This window comes from Chrysochloris asiatica, unplaced genomic scaffold, assembly GCF_000296735.1.
Source record: "Chrysochloris asiatica unplaced genomic scaffold, ChrAsi1.0 scaffold00266, whole genome shotgun sequence".
In the NCBI taxonomy this organism is placed as follows: domain Eukaryota; kingdom Metazoa; phylum Chordata; class Mammalia; order Afrosoricida; family Chrysochloridae; genus Chrysochloris; species Chrysochloris asiatica.
In genome coordinates, this window is record NW_006408784.1 from 760,200 (window position 1) to 776,122 (window position 15,923).

Genomic DNA, 15,923 nt, shown 5'->3' on the forward strand with positions numbered 1-15,923 from the left:
ATTCTGACTCTTTAAGTAAATGTCCAAATCAACTAAAGAATATAAATCATTAGCAACATAACCCCAAATTCTACTTACACATTTAGTTCTTCTTGAATGGATGGGAAAGTGGTGGAATACTATTTAGTGGCAAAGATTTCTCTACTATGATATGTTGTTGTTATTGACGTTTTAGCCCCCAAAATAATCTTTCTTTAAAATTTATACAAGGCAATGCAAATTTTCATTATTATGTGGTCATGGTTGACTTGATTCAGTGATGTCTGCTGTTGGAAACATGCTTTTTACTTCTAACTTACACTTTTGTGACTACATTAACTAATTTCAGAGCAAAGTTTTTGCTTTTAAACTTCTTTATTCCCTTAAGGTCGCCCTCTTGTCTACATTACAGGGAGGAACTAGGGTTACATTTTTTAAATGAAAAAACACACACTGGAAAAATATATTATATAGAGTATAAACAGTTTAAGAATAAATGCAAATACACGTGTATTTGTAATCACCACCTAGGTCGAGAAATAAAATATTACTCCCCATCACAATCTTCTACTTCTTTTCTGACTAACCTGACTCTTACATGTTTTTTTTTTTTTTAATCAAGACGGTGATGTGATAATACAGGATAAGTTAAATTCACAGTACAAACACCAGTGTATTTCCTTAAATCCCAACATTTTCCATACATAAAGTGAATTCAGTAACTTTTTAAGTGGTTGTTCCCCTTTTTCAAACTCGGCACATTCTAACACCTATCTTGAATCCATAGTTGACCTCACCTGCAGCGTTTAATAATAATAAAAAAGTTTTTCAGTGTAGATTTTCATTACTCCCGCTCTCCTTTGCCTTCAACTACAAAGGAACAATGATTTAAACCCTTTGTGCCCTTTCAGAAAATTACACAGATACCCCATTGTGGAACCCCATAATCCCTTCGTAGAAAGGAAGAGATTAGCATATGAATACAAAGCAAAATGAATCCAGAATACAAAATGATGTACTGGATTGTGAAGCTCTTGTATTCTTAAAAAAATATTTATTTCCTCTTTTTGTATTGCCTCTGTAGTGGTCTCAGGATTAAAGGAATTGAGCTTCCCCTCTGGTTACCCGGAAAAGGATTAAAAATCAAAAAACAACAACAACAAAAATCGGTCAACAGATTCTAGGGGGTGCAAAACCAACAGATGGCTCCAAGCGCCAATGGAATCTGCTACACTCGACATGAACTTGCTTGGCGGCGAAGAGTGTAGAAAGTGCTGTTCGCAGACTGCGCGGTGAAGGAGAGAAAGCGACAGAAGAGAGAGCCATAGTGCTGACGTTGAAGGCCCAGCCCTGTGAGGTTGCATAGGGTAAGTGGAGTTGGCCGGGAGGCAGTGGCGAAGGGGAAGGAAAGAGGATTTGGGCTAGGGGGTGGGGCCTGCGGCAGAGCGTGGCTCCTGATTGCTGGAGAGCGGCTGCCAATCTCGCAGAATCGCTCGGTTAACCAGTGCGCTGGCGAGACGCGCTCAGATATACTGAGCGAGCCCTGAGAAGCAGTCTCAGATCCTGACGGTGCAGCAGCCCGCAGCCTCAGCCAGGGAGTCCCAGCCGCTTTCAATGGAGGAGAAGCCCGGCCAGCCACAGCCTCAGCACCATCACAGCCACCACCATCCGCACCACCATCCCCAGCAGCAGCAGCAGCAACAGCCACACCACCATCACCATTATTATTTCTACAACCATAGCCACAACCACCACCACCACCACCACCACCAGCAGCCTCACCAGTACCTGCAGCATGGAGCCGAAGGCAGCCCCAAGGCCCAGCCAAAGCCGCTGAAACATGAGCAGAAACACGCCCTCCAGCACCAGGAAACGCCGAAGAAGAAAACAGGTCTGGGAGGGCGGGCGGGTGGGGGAAGGGGCCTGGAGGTGGGGGGCAGGAGAGATGGGGGTGGGGCTGGATCCGAAAAGCGCGGACGGGGTCTGAGTGTGTGTGCGTGTCTGCCTCTGTCCTCTGGGTCTGGGGATACCCAGTTTCATTCTTCTAACCCTTCCCCAGGCTCAGGTTGGTCAATGAGCTTTGTAGCGCCCTCTCCTTCCTTTCGGGAGAGGCCCAACCAGGCCAGTGTGACCTTCCCGGCCCCCGCCCCGGCCGGAGGGTCGGCCTTGGAAGTCCAACCCGGTTCTCTTCCCGTTTTTCTCTTTGCTGCCCTGAGGGGGGCCTTAATTTGGGGCCCTGGGAGACGGTGACTCTCCACCACCACCCCAAATTCCCTCAGGGTGTAACTCAGGAAGGCCTAGTGAATCCATACTCGGGTGGGTGACGCGAGACCCTTTGCAAGTGGCGAGGGGAGAGGGTAGGTGGGCAGAGTTGAGGAAGTGGCCTCCTCATCCGCCACCCGAAGCCCACCTGTGGCCTTGGGGCTCCCCGTCGGGGGGGGCGGGTGGCACCCTTCGTCTCTCGTGTCATTTCCACCCCGAAACATCGTGCTTTCTGGACTCTGGAGCCCGCAGTCTCAACTCGCGGCTCCTCCCGAGGCCGGCGGCCCGGGCCCGCTCCCCCCAGAGCCGGCGCGGCTGGAATGTTCTCTCCTCGCGGGGCCGCTTCCTGTCCGCCATGTTGGAAGCCGATTCCTGTCACCGACTCCGGCCCACAGAGGAGCGGAGGGGGAAGGGTGTCGAGGGGCGCTCGGCACGGCGGAGCCGGGTGACCGGGGATCCCCACCGGTCGTCGCCTCTCCCCCGGGTGCTGCAGGGTGCCGCCGGCTCTCGGCCGCCCCTCCCCCCGCCGCCGGCCGGGGTTGTGTAACCCAGTGGCGGCCGCGCGGCCCCGGGCGGGTCCCTGGGGTGAGGGGCGGGGGCGGTTGGGGTGGGGGAGGGAAGCAGCCACGAGGGGAGCGGCCTGCGCCGGCCCCGTGCGCCGGCGGCCGCGTTTCCCGCTCCCTGGTGCGGCGGGAGGCGCGGGCGGTCGGGGCGGGGAGCCGGCCTTGAAGCTGAGTCGAGGGGAAAGGAGGCCTCGGGCGGCGGCCGCGGCACTTTTCGGGGCTGCTGGGGTGGGGGTAGGGGGTGCATTTTGGGTAGAGGCGGTGCCTGAAGGCCGGGTGGGGTACCCAGCGGGAACGGAGCTCCCGGGTCACGAGTTTCTGCCACAGGAACCTCCTCTCCTGCCAGGTTCGCTCACGACTCCGCCTCTGAGGCTTTCACTTGGGCCCTTTCCTCATTTTCTACAAAAAAAAAAAACAACAGGTTTTTTTTTTTTTTTTTTCCAATCCTCCTCATCAAACACTTACCTTCAGAGCTTGGGTGGTGCCTTTGAGAAAAAGAGAATGAACATGTTGGGGTGGAGGGCGAGTTTTTTGACCCCTTGTTCTTGCCCTTTAGGATGAACCACCCATGAGGAGGTTAATTTACTACCATCTTGCCTCAGATGAGGTTTTCTGCATGTTTCCAGGAAAAGGGAATTTTGCCCGTTTTAAAACACATCTTGATCACCATACCTTTGTATATTAACATGTTGAATTGTATGGATGAAAGTCATTTTAGAAGACATGAGCTTTAAAGTTTTTAACTACATAGATTTCAAAAAATTAAACTGAAGGGGATGATCATAAAGTGAAGGTTTAATGTGACACAAGCTAACCGAAAACTGGAGCGAAGCTAATTGCCTTATATTGCAGGCTTAACGTAAGATTGATAATTGGAATGCCAAATTTTCCTATGTTTGGGTGGTAGGAACACATGAATGTATTTAGTTCTAAGGATTTGAAACAGTTTAAAGATCTATTTCAGATTACAGCTGAGAAAACCTTACTTTATTAGGGTCAATTACTGTAGTAGGGATTATTACTTTTCAGATTGCAAAGTTGCATCTTAACTATCCTGGTACACCTTTCTACATATTGTTGTTAAGTGCCGTCGAGTTGGTTCCGACCAATAGCGACTGTCTACCCTGTACAGGATTTCTGAGGAGCAGCTGGTGGGGCTACATATAGAAGTGACCCTTGAACCAGCCAAGGTGGCATCCCTCAAAATAGTGTCTTATTCTAGAACGCATAAAGTCGGAAACAATTTGTGATAAGCAGTTTTTATGTGTGCTCTGGTTATGGTTCTATTACTTTGGTGCATAACGCTAATTTATTAAGAAAGCTTTTGAAATGGATCTATTGAGGGGTGCTTTAAATGACCTATTACCCACAAACATATAAAGAGGAGGAACTGTTTTTATTTATCCAGAAGAGGGAGCAAGAGAGGGACAAATGTGTTAAGTAATTTCAAATCTAAACGCGAGATATATCAGGACTCCCATTTGAAGTCTAGTTATAGGTGCTTTACCATGGCAGCCCTAAATAATAAAAGCACTAGGAATTAAATTTTTAGTAACTTTTTTATAGTGTAAGTGTTGTCGAGTTGGTCCTAAACCTCTGTTAGACTTATTATAATACACCAACAAGGTTTTCATGAGAAAAGTTCCATATAGCTAAATGATTTTTTTTTAAATATATTAAAACTTAAAAGTTGGCGTGTAGTGGTATATGAGTTGTTTTTCTTTGGTGATTCCTGGAATCTGAGCCACTTTTAGTTTTAACTTTAGTCCAACAATTTGGACATAGGATTTGGGGGTGTATTTACAGGGTTGCTAAGGGTTGGAACCAGTTGGATGGCACTTAATAACAACCTTTCATTGAGGAGTCTCCTGATGTGGCACTATAGGATAAGCATTGAACTGTAAATCTTAAGGTCAGTTTTTCAAACCCACCAGGCACTCTTTGGAAACCCTATACAGGATTGCTGTGAGTCAGAACTGACTTTCAATTGACTATAACCTTTGAGATCTGAAAATTATGACTAATGGTCAAAGGGTACAGACCTTTGTTTAACCTGCGGTTAGCATGTTAAATGGTATATATAGTTTGGTATGTGTAGTTCTTTGGTCCACAGTTGCCCAAGGATAAAGTTATATTTGTTAAAAATGTTAAGCCTGTAATTAGGAACTTTTCTGCTTTTCAAAGAAGGAGCTTTTTAGAAATCATCCCAAGCAGTAATCTCTTTCTTCCTGTTTTGCAGTTAGAATTTTTCCACACACAAAAAAATGACGATTCTTTTTAGCAGCCCCTTCCCACAAATGTAATCCCAAAGAAGTTAAAAGCTTTCGCAAAATCTTGTCTCGCTGGTACAGATTTTGCCATTGTTTTGAGGAATAATTATACCTTAAATATTTTCTCACAATGCAATAGAAGGAAATGATTTTATTTGCTCGTTTTTAATGTTTCCACCCTTTTTCTCTAATGTAGAATGAAGTAACTTAAAATGATAATCCTGTGTATGAATCTTCTCAGACTATGTTCTTTTCACATCAGATTCCTTCAGAATAGTGGGATCCTTGAACTTTAAAAAAAAAAAACTCCATACTTTATTATTTTTTAGAACAAAATTTCAATACAAGCTCAATACCTTGTAGCCTTCACAGGCCTAAAGGCCTAAGAGAAGGAGAAGATAAAGGCAAATAATTTTCACATTACAGTTGGATCCTTCTCAAAAAGCTTCCTTGAAATGGGTATTTAACCTATAATATATCTAATAACTTGATCTCAAATGCTCTCATGAATATTTCCTAGAAAAATAGTAAGCTAATGTTTTCATTAGTCATTTTATTAGTAAGCAGATAAGTTGTTGAGTTGTCCTAATTTGGTCCTGAATCATTACTCTGAGACCTCCTTGGAACCACCTGTAGTAATGTAAGGTAACTGTTTTTGGTGGTTGAAGGTCTTTAATTAAACGTAGATACCATAACACTTTAAAATTAGATGCTTTGCATTGTTGTTTTGTTAGTAAATATTTTCTTACTGCCTCATTTGTGTTGGCAGTAAGACATGGTATGAAAGCATGGATTCCAAACAGACGAGTTCAGAGTTCCAGTTCTGCCACGTTGTGACTTGGGCAAGTTACTTAATAAGAAAAATATATCTTAGAAAGGTTATAAACATTGATACATGGGTATTTTGGTTTCATATGTTAACAGTATGATCTGTGTAATGTCTGGGAATTTAATACTTCTTTAGAAAAAGTTTATGATAGAGATTTGCTCTTAAAATTATGAGTTGTTACGTGCTGTCGAGTTGGTTCTGACCAATAGCGACCCTGTACAGGGTTTCTGAGACTGTAAATCTTTGTGGGAGCAGAAAGCCTCACATTTCTCCCACAAAACAGCTGGTAGTTTTGACTGCTGACCTTAAGGTTTGCAGCCCGATTGGTAACCACAACGTTAAAATTATGAGTAGAATGACAGAAATGGAAACTACTTAATTATGACCACACCAGCCTTTATGGTTTCATGGGAATGACCTCTGAAATTTCTTGTAATAATAATTACTATGTCAGTTTAACTTGATATTGCCAAAAGGGTAGCTCTCTTATAAGACCATCTGAGATTAATAGATAGGTGATGGTAGGGATTATGGTGTACTACTTTTAAGAGGTCATGTTTTCCTTGACCCTCAAACTTGGATTTTAACCTGGCTCAGTTCTGTCTCTTGCTTAGCAGTAAAAATTTGAGCAAGTTATTTAATGTCCTGGTAGAGTCCTCTTTCCTAATCCATAAAATTGAGCTTGACTAGTGTCCTCATAGACTTGTGAAATAACACTTAAGAGCTAAAGCTCATAACATTGTGTCTGTTGTTGTTGTTAAGTGCCATTGAATTGGTTCCTAGCAACCCGTACAGGGTTTCTGAGGCATCGCTGGTGGGTTTGAACTTCCAACTTTGTAGTTCAGACTGAACTTGTGGTACATTTGCTTATCCTACAATGCCAAACCAGGATTCCAGTGTTATCTAGCACATAATAAATAGTTAAATATTAGATATTATTATAATTTATATTTTGTCATTAAAAAATACCTTTTTATTTTCCTAGGTTATAGTGAACTAAATGGTAATGCTGGAGAAAGAGAAATACCTTCAAAGAACCTGGGTTCTGATGAAGCAACCAACCCTTTTTCCAGGGTCCTCAATGGCAACCAGCAAGTTATGGACACTAATGTGAAGCAGACTGTGAAGTCCAGCACCTTTGGGAGAGCAGGAATTAAAACCAAGAATTTCATTCAGAAAAACAGTATGGACAAAAAGAATGGAAAGTCTTATGAAAACAAATCTGGAGAGAACCAATCTATAGACAAGACGGATACTGTAGCAATTCCAAATGGTGTTGTAACAAGTAATTCTGGCTATATTACTAATGGTTATATGGGCAAAGGGGCAGATAATGATGGCAGTGGATCTGAAAGCGGATATACCACTCCTAAAAAAAGGAAAGCTAGGCGCAATAGTGCCAAGGGTTGTGAAAACCTTAATTTAGTGCAAGACAAAATAATGCAACAAGAGACCAGTGCCCCACCCTTAAAACAAGGACTTGAAACTTTCAAGCCTGACTATAGTGAACAAAAGGGAAATCGAGTAGATGGTTCGAAGCCCATTTGGAAGTATGAAAGTGGACCTGGAGGAACAAGTCGAGCAAAACCTGTGGGTGATATACTTCGGAAAAGCTCTGATATTAAACCTGGTGTGAGCAGCAAAAAGTTTGATGATCGACCCAAAGGAAAGCATGCTTCAGCTGTTGCCTCCAAAGAGGATTCATGGACCCTATTTAAACCACCCCCAGTTTTTCCAGTGGACAATAGCAGCGCTAAAATAGTTCCTAAAATAAGTTATGCAAGCAAAGTTAAGGAAAACCTCAACAAAACTGTACAGAATTCTTCTGTGTCTCCATCTTCATCTTCATCCTCTTCGTCATCTACTGGGGAAACTCAGACCCAGTCTTCAAGTCGGTTATCCCAGGTCCCTATGTCTGCGCTGAAATCTGTTACTTCTGCCAACTTCTCTAATGGGCCTGTTTTAGCAGCGACTGATGCAAGTGTGTATTCTTCGGGGGGTCAGCCACTGCTAACTACTGCTGCTAATACACCCATTTCTTCTGGAACTGATTCAGTTCTCCAGGACATGAATTTAACTTCAGCAGCTGTTGAACAAATTAAGTCTAGCCTTTTTATCTATCCTTCAAATATGCAAACTGTGCTTTTGAGCACAGCACAAGTAGATCTGCCCTCTCAGACAGATCAGCAAAACCTGGGGGATATCTTCCAGAATCAGTGGGGTTTATCATTTATAAATGAGCCCAGTGCTGGCCCTGAGACTGTTATCGGGAAGTCATCTGATCATAAAGTAATGGAAGTGACATTTCAAGGGGAATATCCTGCCTCTTTGGTTTCACAGGGTGCTGAAATAATCCCCTCAGGAACTGAGCATCCTGTGTTTCCCAAGGCTTATGAGCTGGAAAAACGGACTAGTCCTCAAGTTCTGGGTAGCATTATAAAATCTGGGACTACCAGTGAGAGTGGAGCCTTATCCTTGGAACCTAGTCATATAGGTGACCTGCAAAAAGCAGACACCAGTAGTCAAGGTGCTTTAGTGTTTCTCTCAAAGGACTACGAGATAGAAAATCAGAATCCTTTGGCCTCTCCCACGAACACCTTGTTAGGTTCTGCCAAAGAACAGAAATACCAGAGAGGCCTAGAAAGGAATGATAGCTGGGGTTCTTTCGACCTGAGGGCTGCTATTGTATATCACACTAAAGGTAACTTATTTATTTTCTATACAAAAATTTCTTATTGTCTAATATAAGATACATTTATATTGGCTGCATTAAAAGATGAACTTGGGAAATTACTGTCTTTGTTTTTATGAAGAATTTGAGAGCTTAGTTGAATTACAGTTAAGAGAACTGAATTCTGATTTATTTTATAGAAGAATCTTGTCTGTGAATCATTATTAATGAGCTCATGTAATAGTTGTAAATTTGCTTAAAATAAGTAGGAGCAGGGTTTGAGGGGTCCAAAAAGATAGTGTGCTAATTTTTTTTTTCTCTTGCAAGAAGGAATAATGAATACTAAGGGGTTACCTAGACAATTTGTTAAGTGCCGTGGAGTTGGTTCTGACTCATAGTGACCCTGGTATGAGAGCCAGTTGGGTGGGTTTGAACAGACAACCTTAAAGTTAACATTCCATTGCTAATCCTACAGTTCTACAACAAGACTCCAGATAATTTTGGCAGACCATAGTAGTGGCACAATTAATGTCGTAAGAGACCAGACTCATGAAAATCTGCGATTGTCATAGCCCTAAAGCTCATGTTAAAAGGGAGTCAAATCTTATACATTCTGTTCTAATAATTTTCTTAAAATGTAGTTTGTGTCTTGAAGAAAAACTTGATGTATAGCAACTATAATTTAAATCCGTTGAATTGATGTTTACAACTAGTGCTAAAGAGAACATTAGTTTTCAGTGCTCTTGTCCCCTTCCACCTTAATCTTTGCTTCCATTCTTAACAGAAATCCAAATTCCTAACAATGACATGCCTGTACACACATTCTCATTTTGAACAGTGGCTCATTTCATTTTTAAGTGAATTAATGTAATCTGCATGCTTTTTCTAAAAACTGGAAGACATTTTGTAAAATACCTTTTTTATATTCATTTTCTTCCTTTAAAAGAATGGGAATACATAGTAGAATTACATTATGGGAATTAAGGAGTAGGTATCCTGACTGATAAAATTAGCTGCCTTCACTTGTTCTGCTATGCTATTTGGGAGAAAGAGTGAGTTAGCCAGGAACTGCATGATTTTAAGGAAAGTTAGAGCAAAAAAAGCAATGTTTAGATTTCTTAATGATACATAGTTATATATAAGCTAAGTTTTGATAGAAGGAGGTGCATATTTTTGCTGTCATTTTCTGTGCCCTTCTACCCTCCAAAGAGACCGTCAACTTGTACCAAAATATCTTGATGCTCTTCGTTTGAGCTTGAGAGGTTTTCTGGTTATGTTCTTAAACTGACAAAATTCTGGAATAGGTTGAATTATGTATTGGATCATGTCAGTCAGAATTTCAAACATTTTTTAATGTGATGGGAGTATTAGCTACAATTTCTTTTTTGATATATTCTGTGTGTATGTAGCTAAATAGGAGATAGTGATGCTTAGATCAACTAAATGTTCTTCCATAAGTGTAGTTATGCTTAGTTTTGCTGGTGTTACAGAAAAGATTTGTTTTAGTTTGTACATTACTTTGGGTTTTGTACTTGGGATTTTATTAATGTTAATCTTTACTCTCCTAGAGCAATAGATAATATTCAATTCAATTAGGCCATAAAGTAGCAGACTGTTTGAATTTTTTCCGAGAATGTTAAGTGCCATAGATTTGGTTCCAACCCATAGCCACCCTATATAGGATTTCCGAGGAGCAGCTGGTAAGCTTGAACCACTGACCTTGCAGTTCAACCAGCTTTATAGTCTGGCACCAGATTGATCTATTAGCACTAATTTTTCTTTATTTGGATTTTTAAAGATTTATTGAATATGCAAAAGGCTTTTTTTAAAAAATTTATTAAATAATCTGTTGGGTTTACTGAAATATCCTATAAGAACATAGACTCCTGGGTATGGTGTTGTAGAATAGGCACTGGACTGCTAACCATAAGGTCGCAGCTCAAACTCATCAGCTTCTTGGAAAACCCTATACAGTGTCCCTACAAATTGACTCAATAGCACTTAACAACAACACAAGAACATGTGTATTCTTAGTCCTTTAGTGTAGTCTTTATTTTTTTGTGCTTTCATTGAAAGTTTTTTACACAGTGTATTGTTGTTAAGTGCCATCGAGTCAATTCCAATCCATAGAGGGTTTCAAAGGAGCGACTGGTGAGCTTGAACCACTGACCTTGTAGTTCGGACTGCTTTGCAGTCTGGCGCATTAACCCATAGCGCCATACCAGGACTACTCCCCACTGCATTTAGGTTACCATTTAATAATATCTGCACAAATTGCTCAGTGACATTGGTTATGTTTTCACAATGTGTCAACATCCACATTATTTCTGTCTTGGTTATTCCATTTCCAGTTACCTATTTTCCGTCCCCTTCTTATCTTTGCTTTAGAGTAATTAATTGTGGACTGTTTGATCTCACATAGATGATTTTTCAGAGGAGCACAGTACTCACAGGTGATAATTCTTTGTAATATGACCTAATCTGTTCCTTAAAAGAGGTGACCTTAGGGTATAGTTTTGGATCATGGTTTAAAGTATTATCTCACAACCAGTCTAGTAAATTGGAAATTTTTAAGAACTTGAGTTTTGTTCCACATTTCTTTTCCTATCGGGATCAATCTATTGTAGACCAACCTGATCAGAATGATCAATATTGGTAGCTAGGCACCATCTAGTTCTTTTGATTTTTAGGGCAAATGAGGCCATGGTTGTGTAGTCTATTAGTCCTGTAGCCTAGTTTCTTTTCTGAGTATTCAGTTACTTTTCTTTTTTGCTCCATACGAATAGACACCATTTCTTGTGTATCTTACTTGTAAGCTTTTAAGATCACAGATTGGCAGCCAAACTAGAATGTAGAACATTTATAAACTATTTTATGCCAACTGACTGAGCTGCCCCATGAGACTGGTCTTTCAAACCCAGACAAACAATCCTGTGAGGTGTTTTGATTATGTCTATGAAGTATCCAGAGCCATGGTATGGCACTGAAGGATAAGCACAGGACTGGTAACCACAAGGTCAACTGTTTAAATCCACCAGCTGCTGTCAGAAATCCTGTAAGGGGTGCTATGAATCTGAACTAACATAATACCTGACAAGTATTCATAATTACCTCCTATATGTGCTTTATTTTATATATATGATGATGCGTACATAACACGTGTATTTGATGTTGCCAACTCAGGTGACAGGGTGGAATTGCCTAGTATGGTTTTCTTGGCAGTAGTCTTTATGGAAGGTAGACTACCTTATCTTTCTCTTGTGGAACAGGTGGTGGAATTTGAACCACTGACCTTTTGATAGTAGCCCAAAGCTTAATTCAGTGTGTTACCAGAACTCCTATATAGATAGACTTCAAGGCACTTAACATAAATGCACATGGACTCCTGGTGTGGCGCTGTATGATCAGCACTGGACTGCAAACCACAAGGTTGGCAGTTCAAACCCACCAACTTTTCTTAGAAATCCTTTATAGATAGGGTGGTGGCTCTGAGACAGAACCAACTTGAAAGCACTTAACAATAACATATATATGCTTAGAACTAGAAGATCTATATATAACCTCTTACAATTAAGCCCTTTCAACAACTTAGTTTGTAAATATAAGGGGCTTCGCGAAAAAGTAGAGTTAAAAGATAGTGGGGGTTTTTTTGTTTTTTGTTTTTACGCACTTTAACGCTCCCTCGTATTTTTGATTTTTATGGTAGTTATTCTATAAAGTTGCAGTGAACACTGAATTGGCAAATGTATATTGTATTAATGATGTATGTCTGGCAGTAAGGAGAACACTGAAGTGCCAAGGCACGAGTAATGCTGGTTATGATGATTAATGTTGTGTCAACTTTCTTGGCCATGATTTCAGTGGTTTGGCAGTTATGTAATGGTGTGATGTGATGTGGTCATCCTCCATTTTTGCATAATTCTGAGTTTTGTATAATGACCTGGTCCTTGGGAATCTAACCATGTCAACAAGTGAGGGAGTTGGTATACTGAACCATTTCTCCCTAGGAGGGAAATGAAGGTTTAGGTTTTTACAAATTTCTGGTCACAACATTTTCATCAACTGATCAATACATGTACCTTTGTGTGTTTCTGTTTTAAAGACACCGTATTTAATACATATTGTTGATTCATTAACATTGAACTGACCACCAACAGCACTATAAATCATGCCTGAATGAATAACACACATTTTGTATATAAGGCACTTCATAGACTTTGCACATAGTAGGAACATAGGCAGAAAAAACACCAACATAATAATGTACAAAAATGGGCCAAAGTGTCAATAAATAGAATGTAAAAAAGGTTTCTGTTTGTAGTATAAGAGCTGAAACAAGGCAATCTCCTTGTTTCACCTTGAGGTGAATAAAACATGCATGTCATATGTGATACATTTTTTTCCCTATTCTACATGTCTGAATATAAATGCGAAAGTGATGCCAGTTTTGATTTTGTAGCTAAAAAATTTTAGTATGAAGGCAAATTCCAAATAAGGAATCCAAATAAATGAGGAGTGGTTGCAAACCATAAGGGCAGCAGTTTGAAACTACCAGCTGTTTTACGGGAGAAAGATGAGGCTTTCTGCTCCCGTAAAGATTTACAGCATCAGAAACCCTGTGCAGGGTCGCTATGAGTTGGAACCGACTCCATGGCACATAACCTCCACCACCACCATAGTACGTTGGAAGGGGCTCTGGTAGCGTAACAGTTACGAATTGGGCTGCTAATCTCAAGGTCAGCAGTTTGAAACTACCAGCTGTTCCCCACGGGAGAAAGATGAGGCTTTCTGCTCCCATAAAGATTTACACCCTTGGAAACCCTGTTACAGGGTCGCTATGAGTCAGAACTGACTCCACAGCACATAACCATCACTGCCACCATAGTAAGTAGGGAGTCCTGGTATGATGTTGTGGGCTAATGCATCAGACTGTAAAGTTGTTTGAACTGCAAGGTCGGTGGTTTAAGCTCACCAGCTGCTCCTGAGAAAACCCTATACAGGATCACTATGGGTCAGCACTTGACAACATCATAGTAAGTAGGGGAGTCTTGGTATGTTGCTGCTGGTTAATGCACTGGACTACAAAGTCGGTTTGAACTGCAAGTTCGGTGGTTCAAGCTGCTCTTTCAAAACCATAAACAGGGTTGCTTATGGGTTAGAATCAACTCGATGGCACTTAACAACAATAGTAAGTAGGAGTCCTGGTGTGGTGGTATAGGATAAAGCAGTAAACTGCATGGTTGGTTTGAACCACGACGACAGTGGTTCAAATGCACCAGTTCTTTGGAACCCCTATACGGAGTCAGTATGAATTGGAACTGACTCTATGGCACTTAACAACAATAGTAAGTAGATAGAAGGGTGTATAGTGCAAATTTTTTTTTAAGATTAAGTATTAGTTATGGCTTTACAGCTACTACAATATATATTAAATACAAGATGTGTGTATTGATGAATTAATGAAAGTGGTGTGACCAGAGGTTTGTAAGAATATAGCAGTGTACAACAAATGGTTCAGTATAACAACTCCCTCACTTACTGACAAGCTGCTCCACCAAAAAAAGAAAATGAAATCTGCTTCCCAAAAGATTTTCAGCCTAGGAAACCCTATGGGGAACAGTTCTGTCCTTTAGGGAGTTCTGGTGTAGCACTGTAGAATAAGTATTCAACTCAGTTTGAACTGCAGCGTTGGTGGGTCAAACTCACCAGCTGCTCCTTGAAAAATTGTACAGGAACACAATGAATTGGAACCAACTTGACAGCACTTAACAAGAACAACATAGCAACATCAGTATAGCAACCCTATAGTGTAAGTAGTAGCGAGCATATAGCATTCCTATGTTGTTAATGCCATCAAATTGGTTCCAACCCATAGCGAATTAAAAACTATAGTAGATGTTGCTACCATTAGGAGTAAATGTTCTAACTTGACTACTTTAGAGGAACAATAATTCATTTTACGTTCTGATATATGTCCTTTTGCTTTTTTTAATTACCTGAGTGTCTTTGCTGTGTAAGGAGAAGCTAAGTATAAAAAACCTCATGAAGTTTTAAGAAATTGTTTCTAAATGGCACTTAACAACCCCTCTTTCCACAGGTGATTGGGATACGAGATTTGATTCAGTAGATACTAGACTGGGTGCTGGAATAATAATTAGTTCCCTAAATGATTCAGATTGCCAGCCAGGATGGAGAACTACCGATCTAGAGAAATTTCTTTGGCATTTTTTATGCTGTAGCTAGTTCCATTTGATCATTTCTGTTTTGTGTACTATACTACTAAGGAGTCCTACTGTGATGGTGTGAGTTAATGTACTAGAGTGTAAGGTCTGTTTGAACCGCAAGGTTGGTGGTTCAAACTTACCAGCCGCTCCTTAGAAACCCTATACAGGGTCACTGTGAGACACAACTGACTTGGTGGCACTTATAAGCAACAAGGAGTCATGTAATACTTTCGTGTATGCGTTTTTCCTTTCCCTTGTGAATCACCTACCATAGGCAAAGTACTTTGCTAAGTTCTGGGAATACAGTAGACTAGATCATGGTGAGCCTTTTTCTTTAAAGAATTTATCAAGTAAAGGTGGAACAAGACACAGTATAAGGCAAGAATTTAAATGTCATAAGGTTACAAATAACTACATTTCAGAGTAGGGTGACTTTCTAAAGGGAAGAAGGTAGGAAGAGTGAATGCAGAATGACTTTTTCATGGAGGGTGTTAGCTGATCTTGGGTTGGCCTCTGCTTCATGATGACTGACTCCATATGCACAATGGAGTGAAATGCTGCTTCTTAATACTGCACCATTCCTGTGGTCAATTGGGGTTCAAATGGACCATTGTGATAGGGTTTTCATGGGCTAATTTTCAGAAATAGAGTGCTTAGAGCTTTCTTCGTAACCCACCTTAGTCTGGAAAGCTCCATTGAAAGTTCTTCATTATTAAAGCTTCCACTGATTAAGAATGTTGACTATGAGGTGTATTGGCTGGGAATTGAACCTGATCCTCCCACATGTTATTTAAGTGCCTTGGAGTCGGTTCTGACTCATAGCGACCCTTCATAGAGTTTCTGAGACTGTAAATCTTTACAGGAACCGGAAGCCTCATCTTTCTCTCACGGGAGTGACGGGAGGACTCAAACTGTGGGCCTTGTGGTTCCCAGTCTATCTAGAGCTTATTGTGTAGCCACTGCGCTCCTTCCACATAGAGGGTGACAATCTATCACTAAACCATCACTGTCCTTCATGGAAGTTGTTGTTTAGTTGCCATCAAGTAGGCTATGATTCATAGTGACTCCATATGACAGAACAAAACATTGTTCAATTCTGTGCAATTCTTGTGTTCTTTGTTATTC

The 15,923-nt window shown here is 40.9% G+C and overlaps 1 protein-coding gene across 1 annotated transcript in view; it reads left to right on the top strand.

Annotated features, from left to right (window-relative positions):
- Positions 1 to 1,504: 1,504 nt before the first annotated feature.
- NUFIP2 (nuclear fragile X mental retardation protein interacting protein 2) overlaps positions 1,505 to 15,923 on the top strand; it is a 23,203-nt gene continuing 8,784 nt past the window's right edge. Inside the window, exons 1-2 of the mRNA XM_006874186.1 lie at positions 1,505 to 1,870; positions 6,889 to 8,604. Coding sequence (XP_006874248.1) covers positions 1,594 to 1,870; positions 6,889 to 8,604 — 1,993 coding nt within the window. The 5' untranslated portion in view covers positions 1,505 to 1,593. The remainder of the gene's footprint in view (positions 1,871 to 6,888; positions 8,605 to 15,923) is intronic.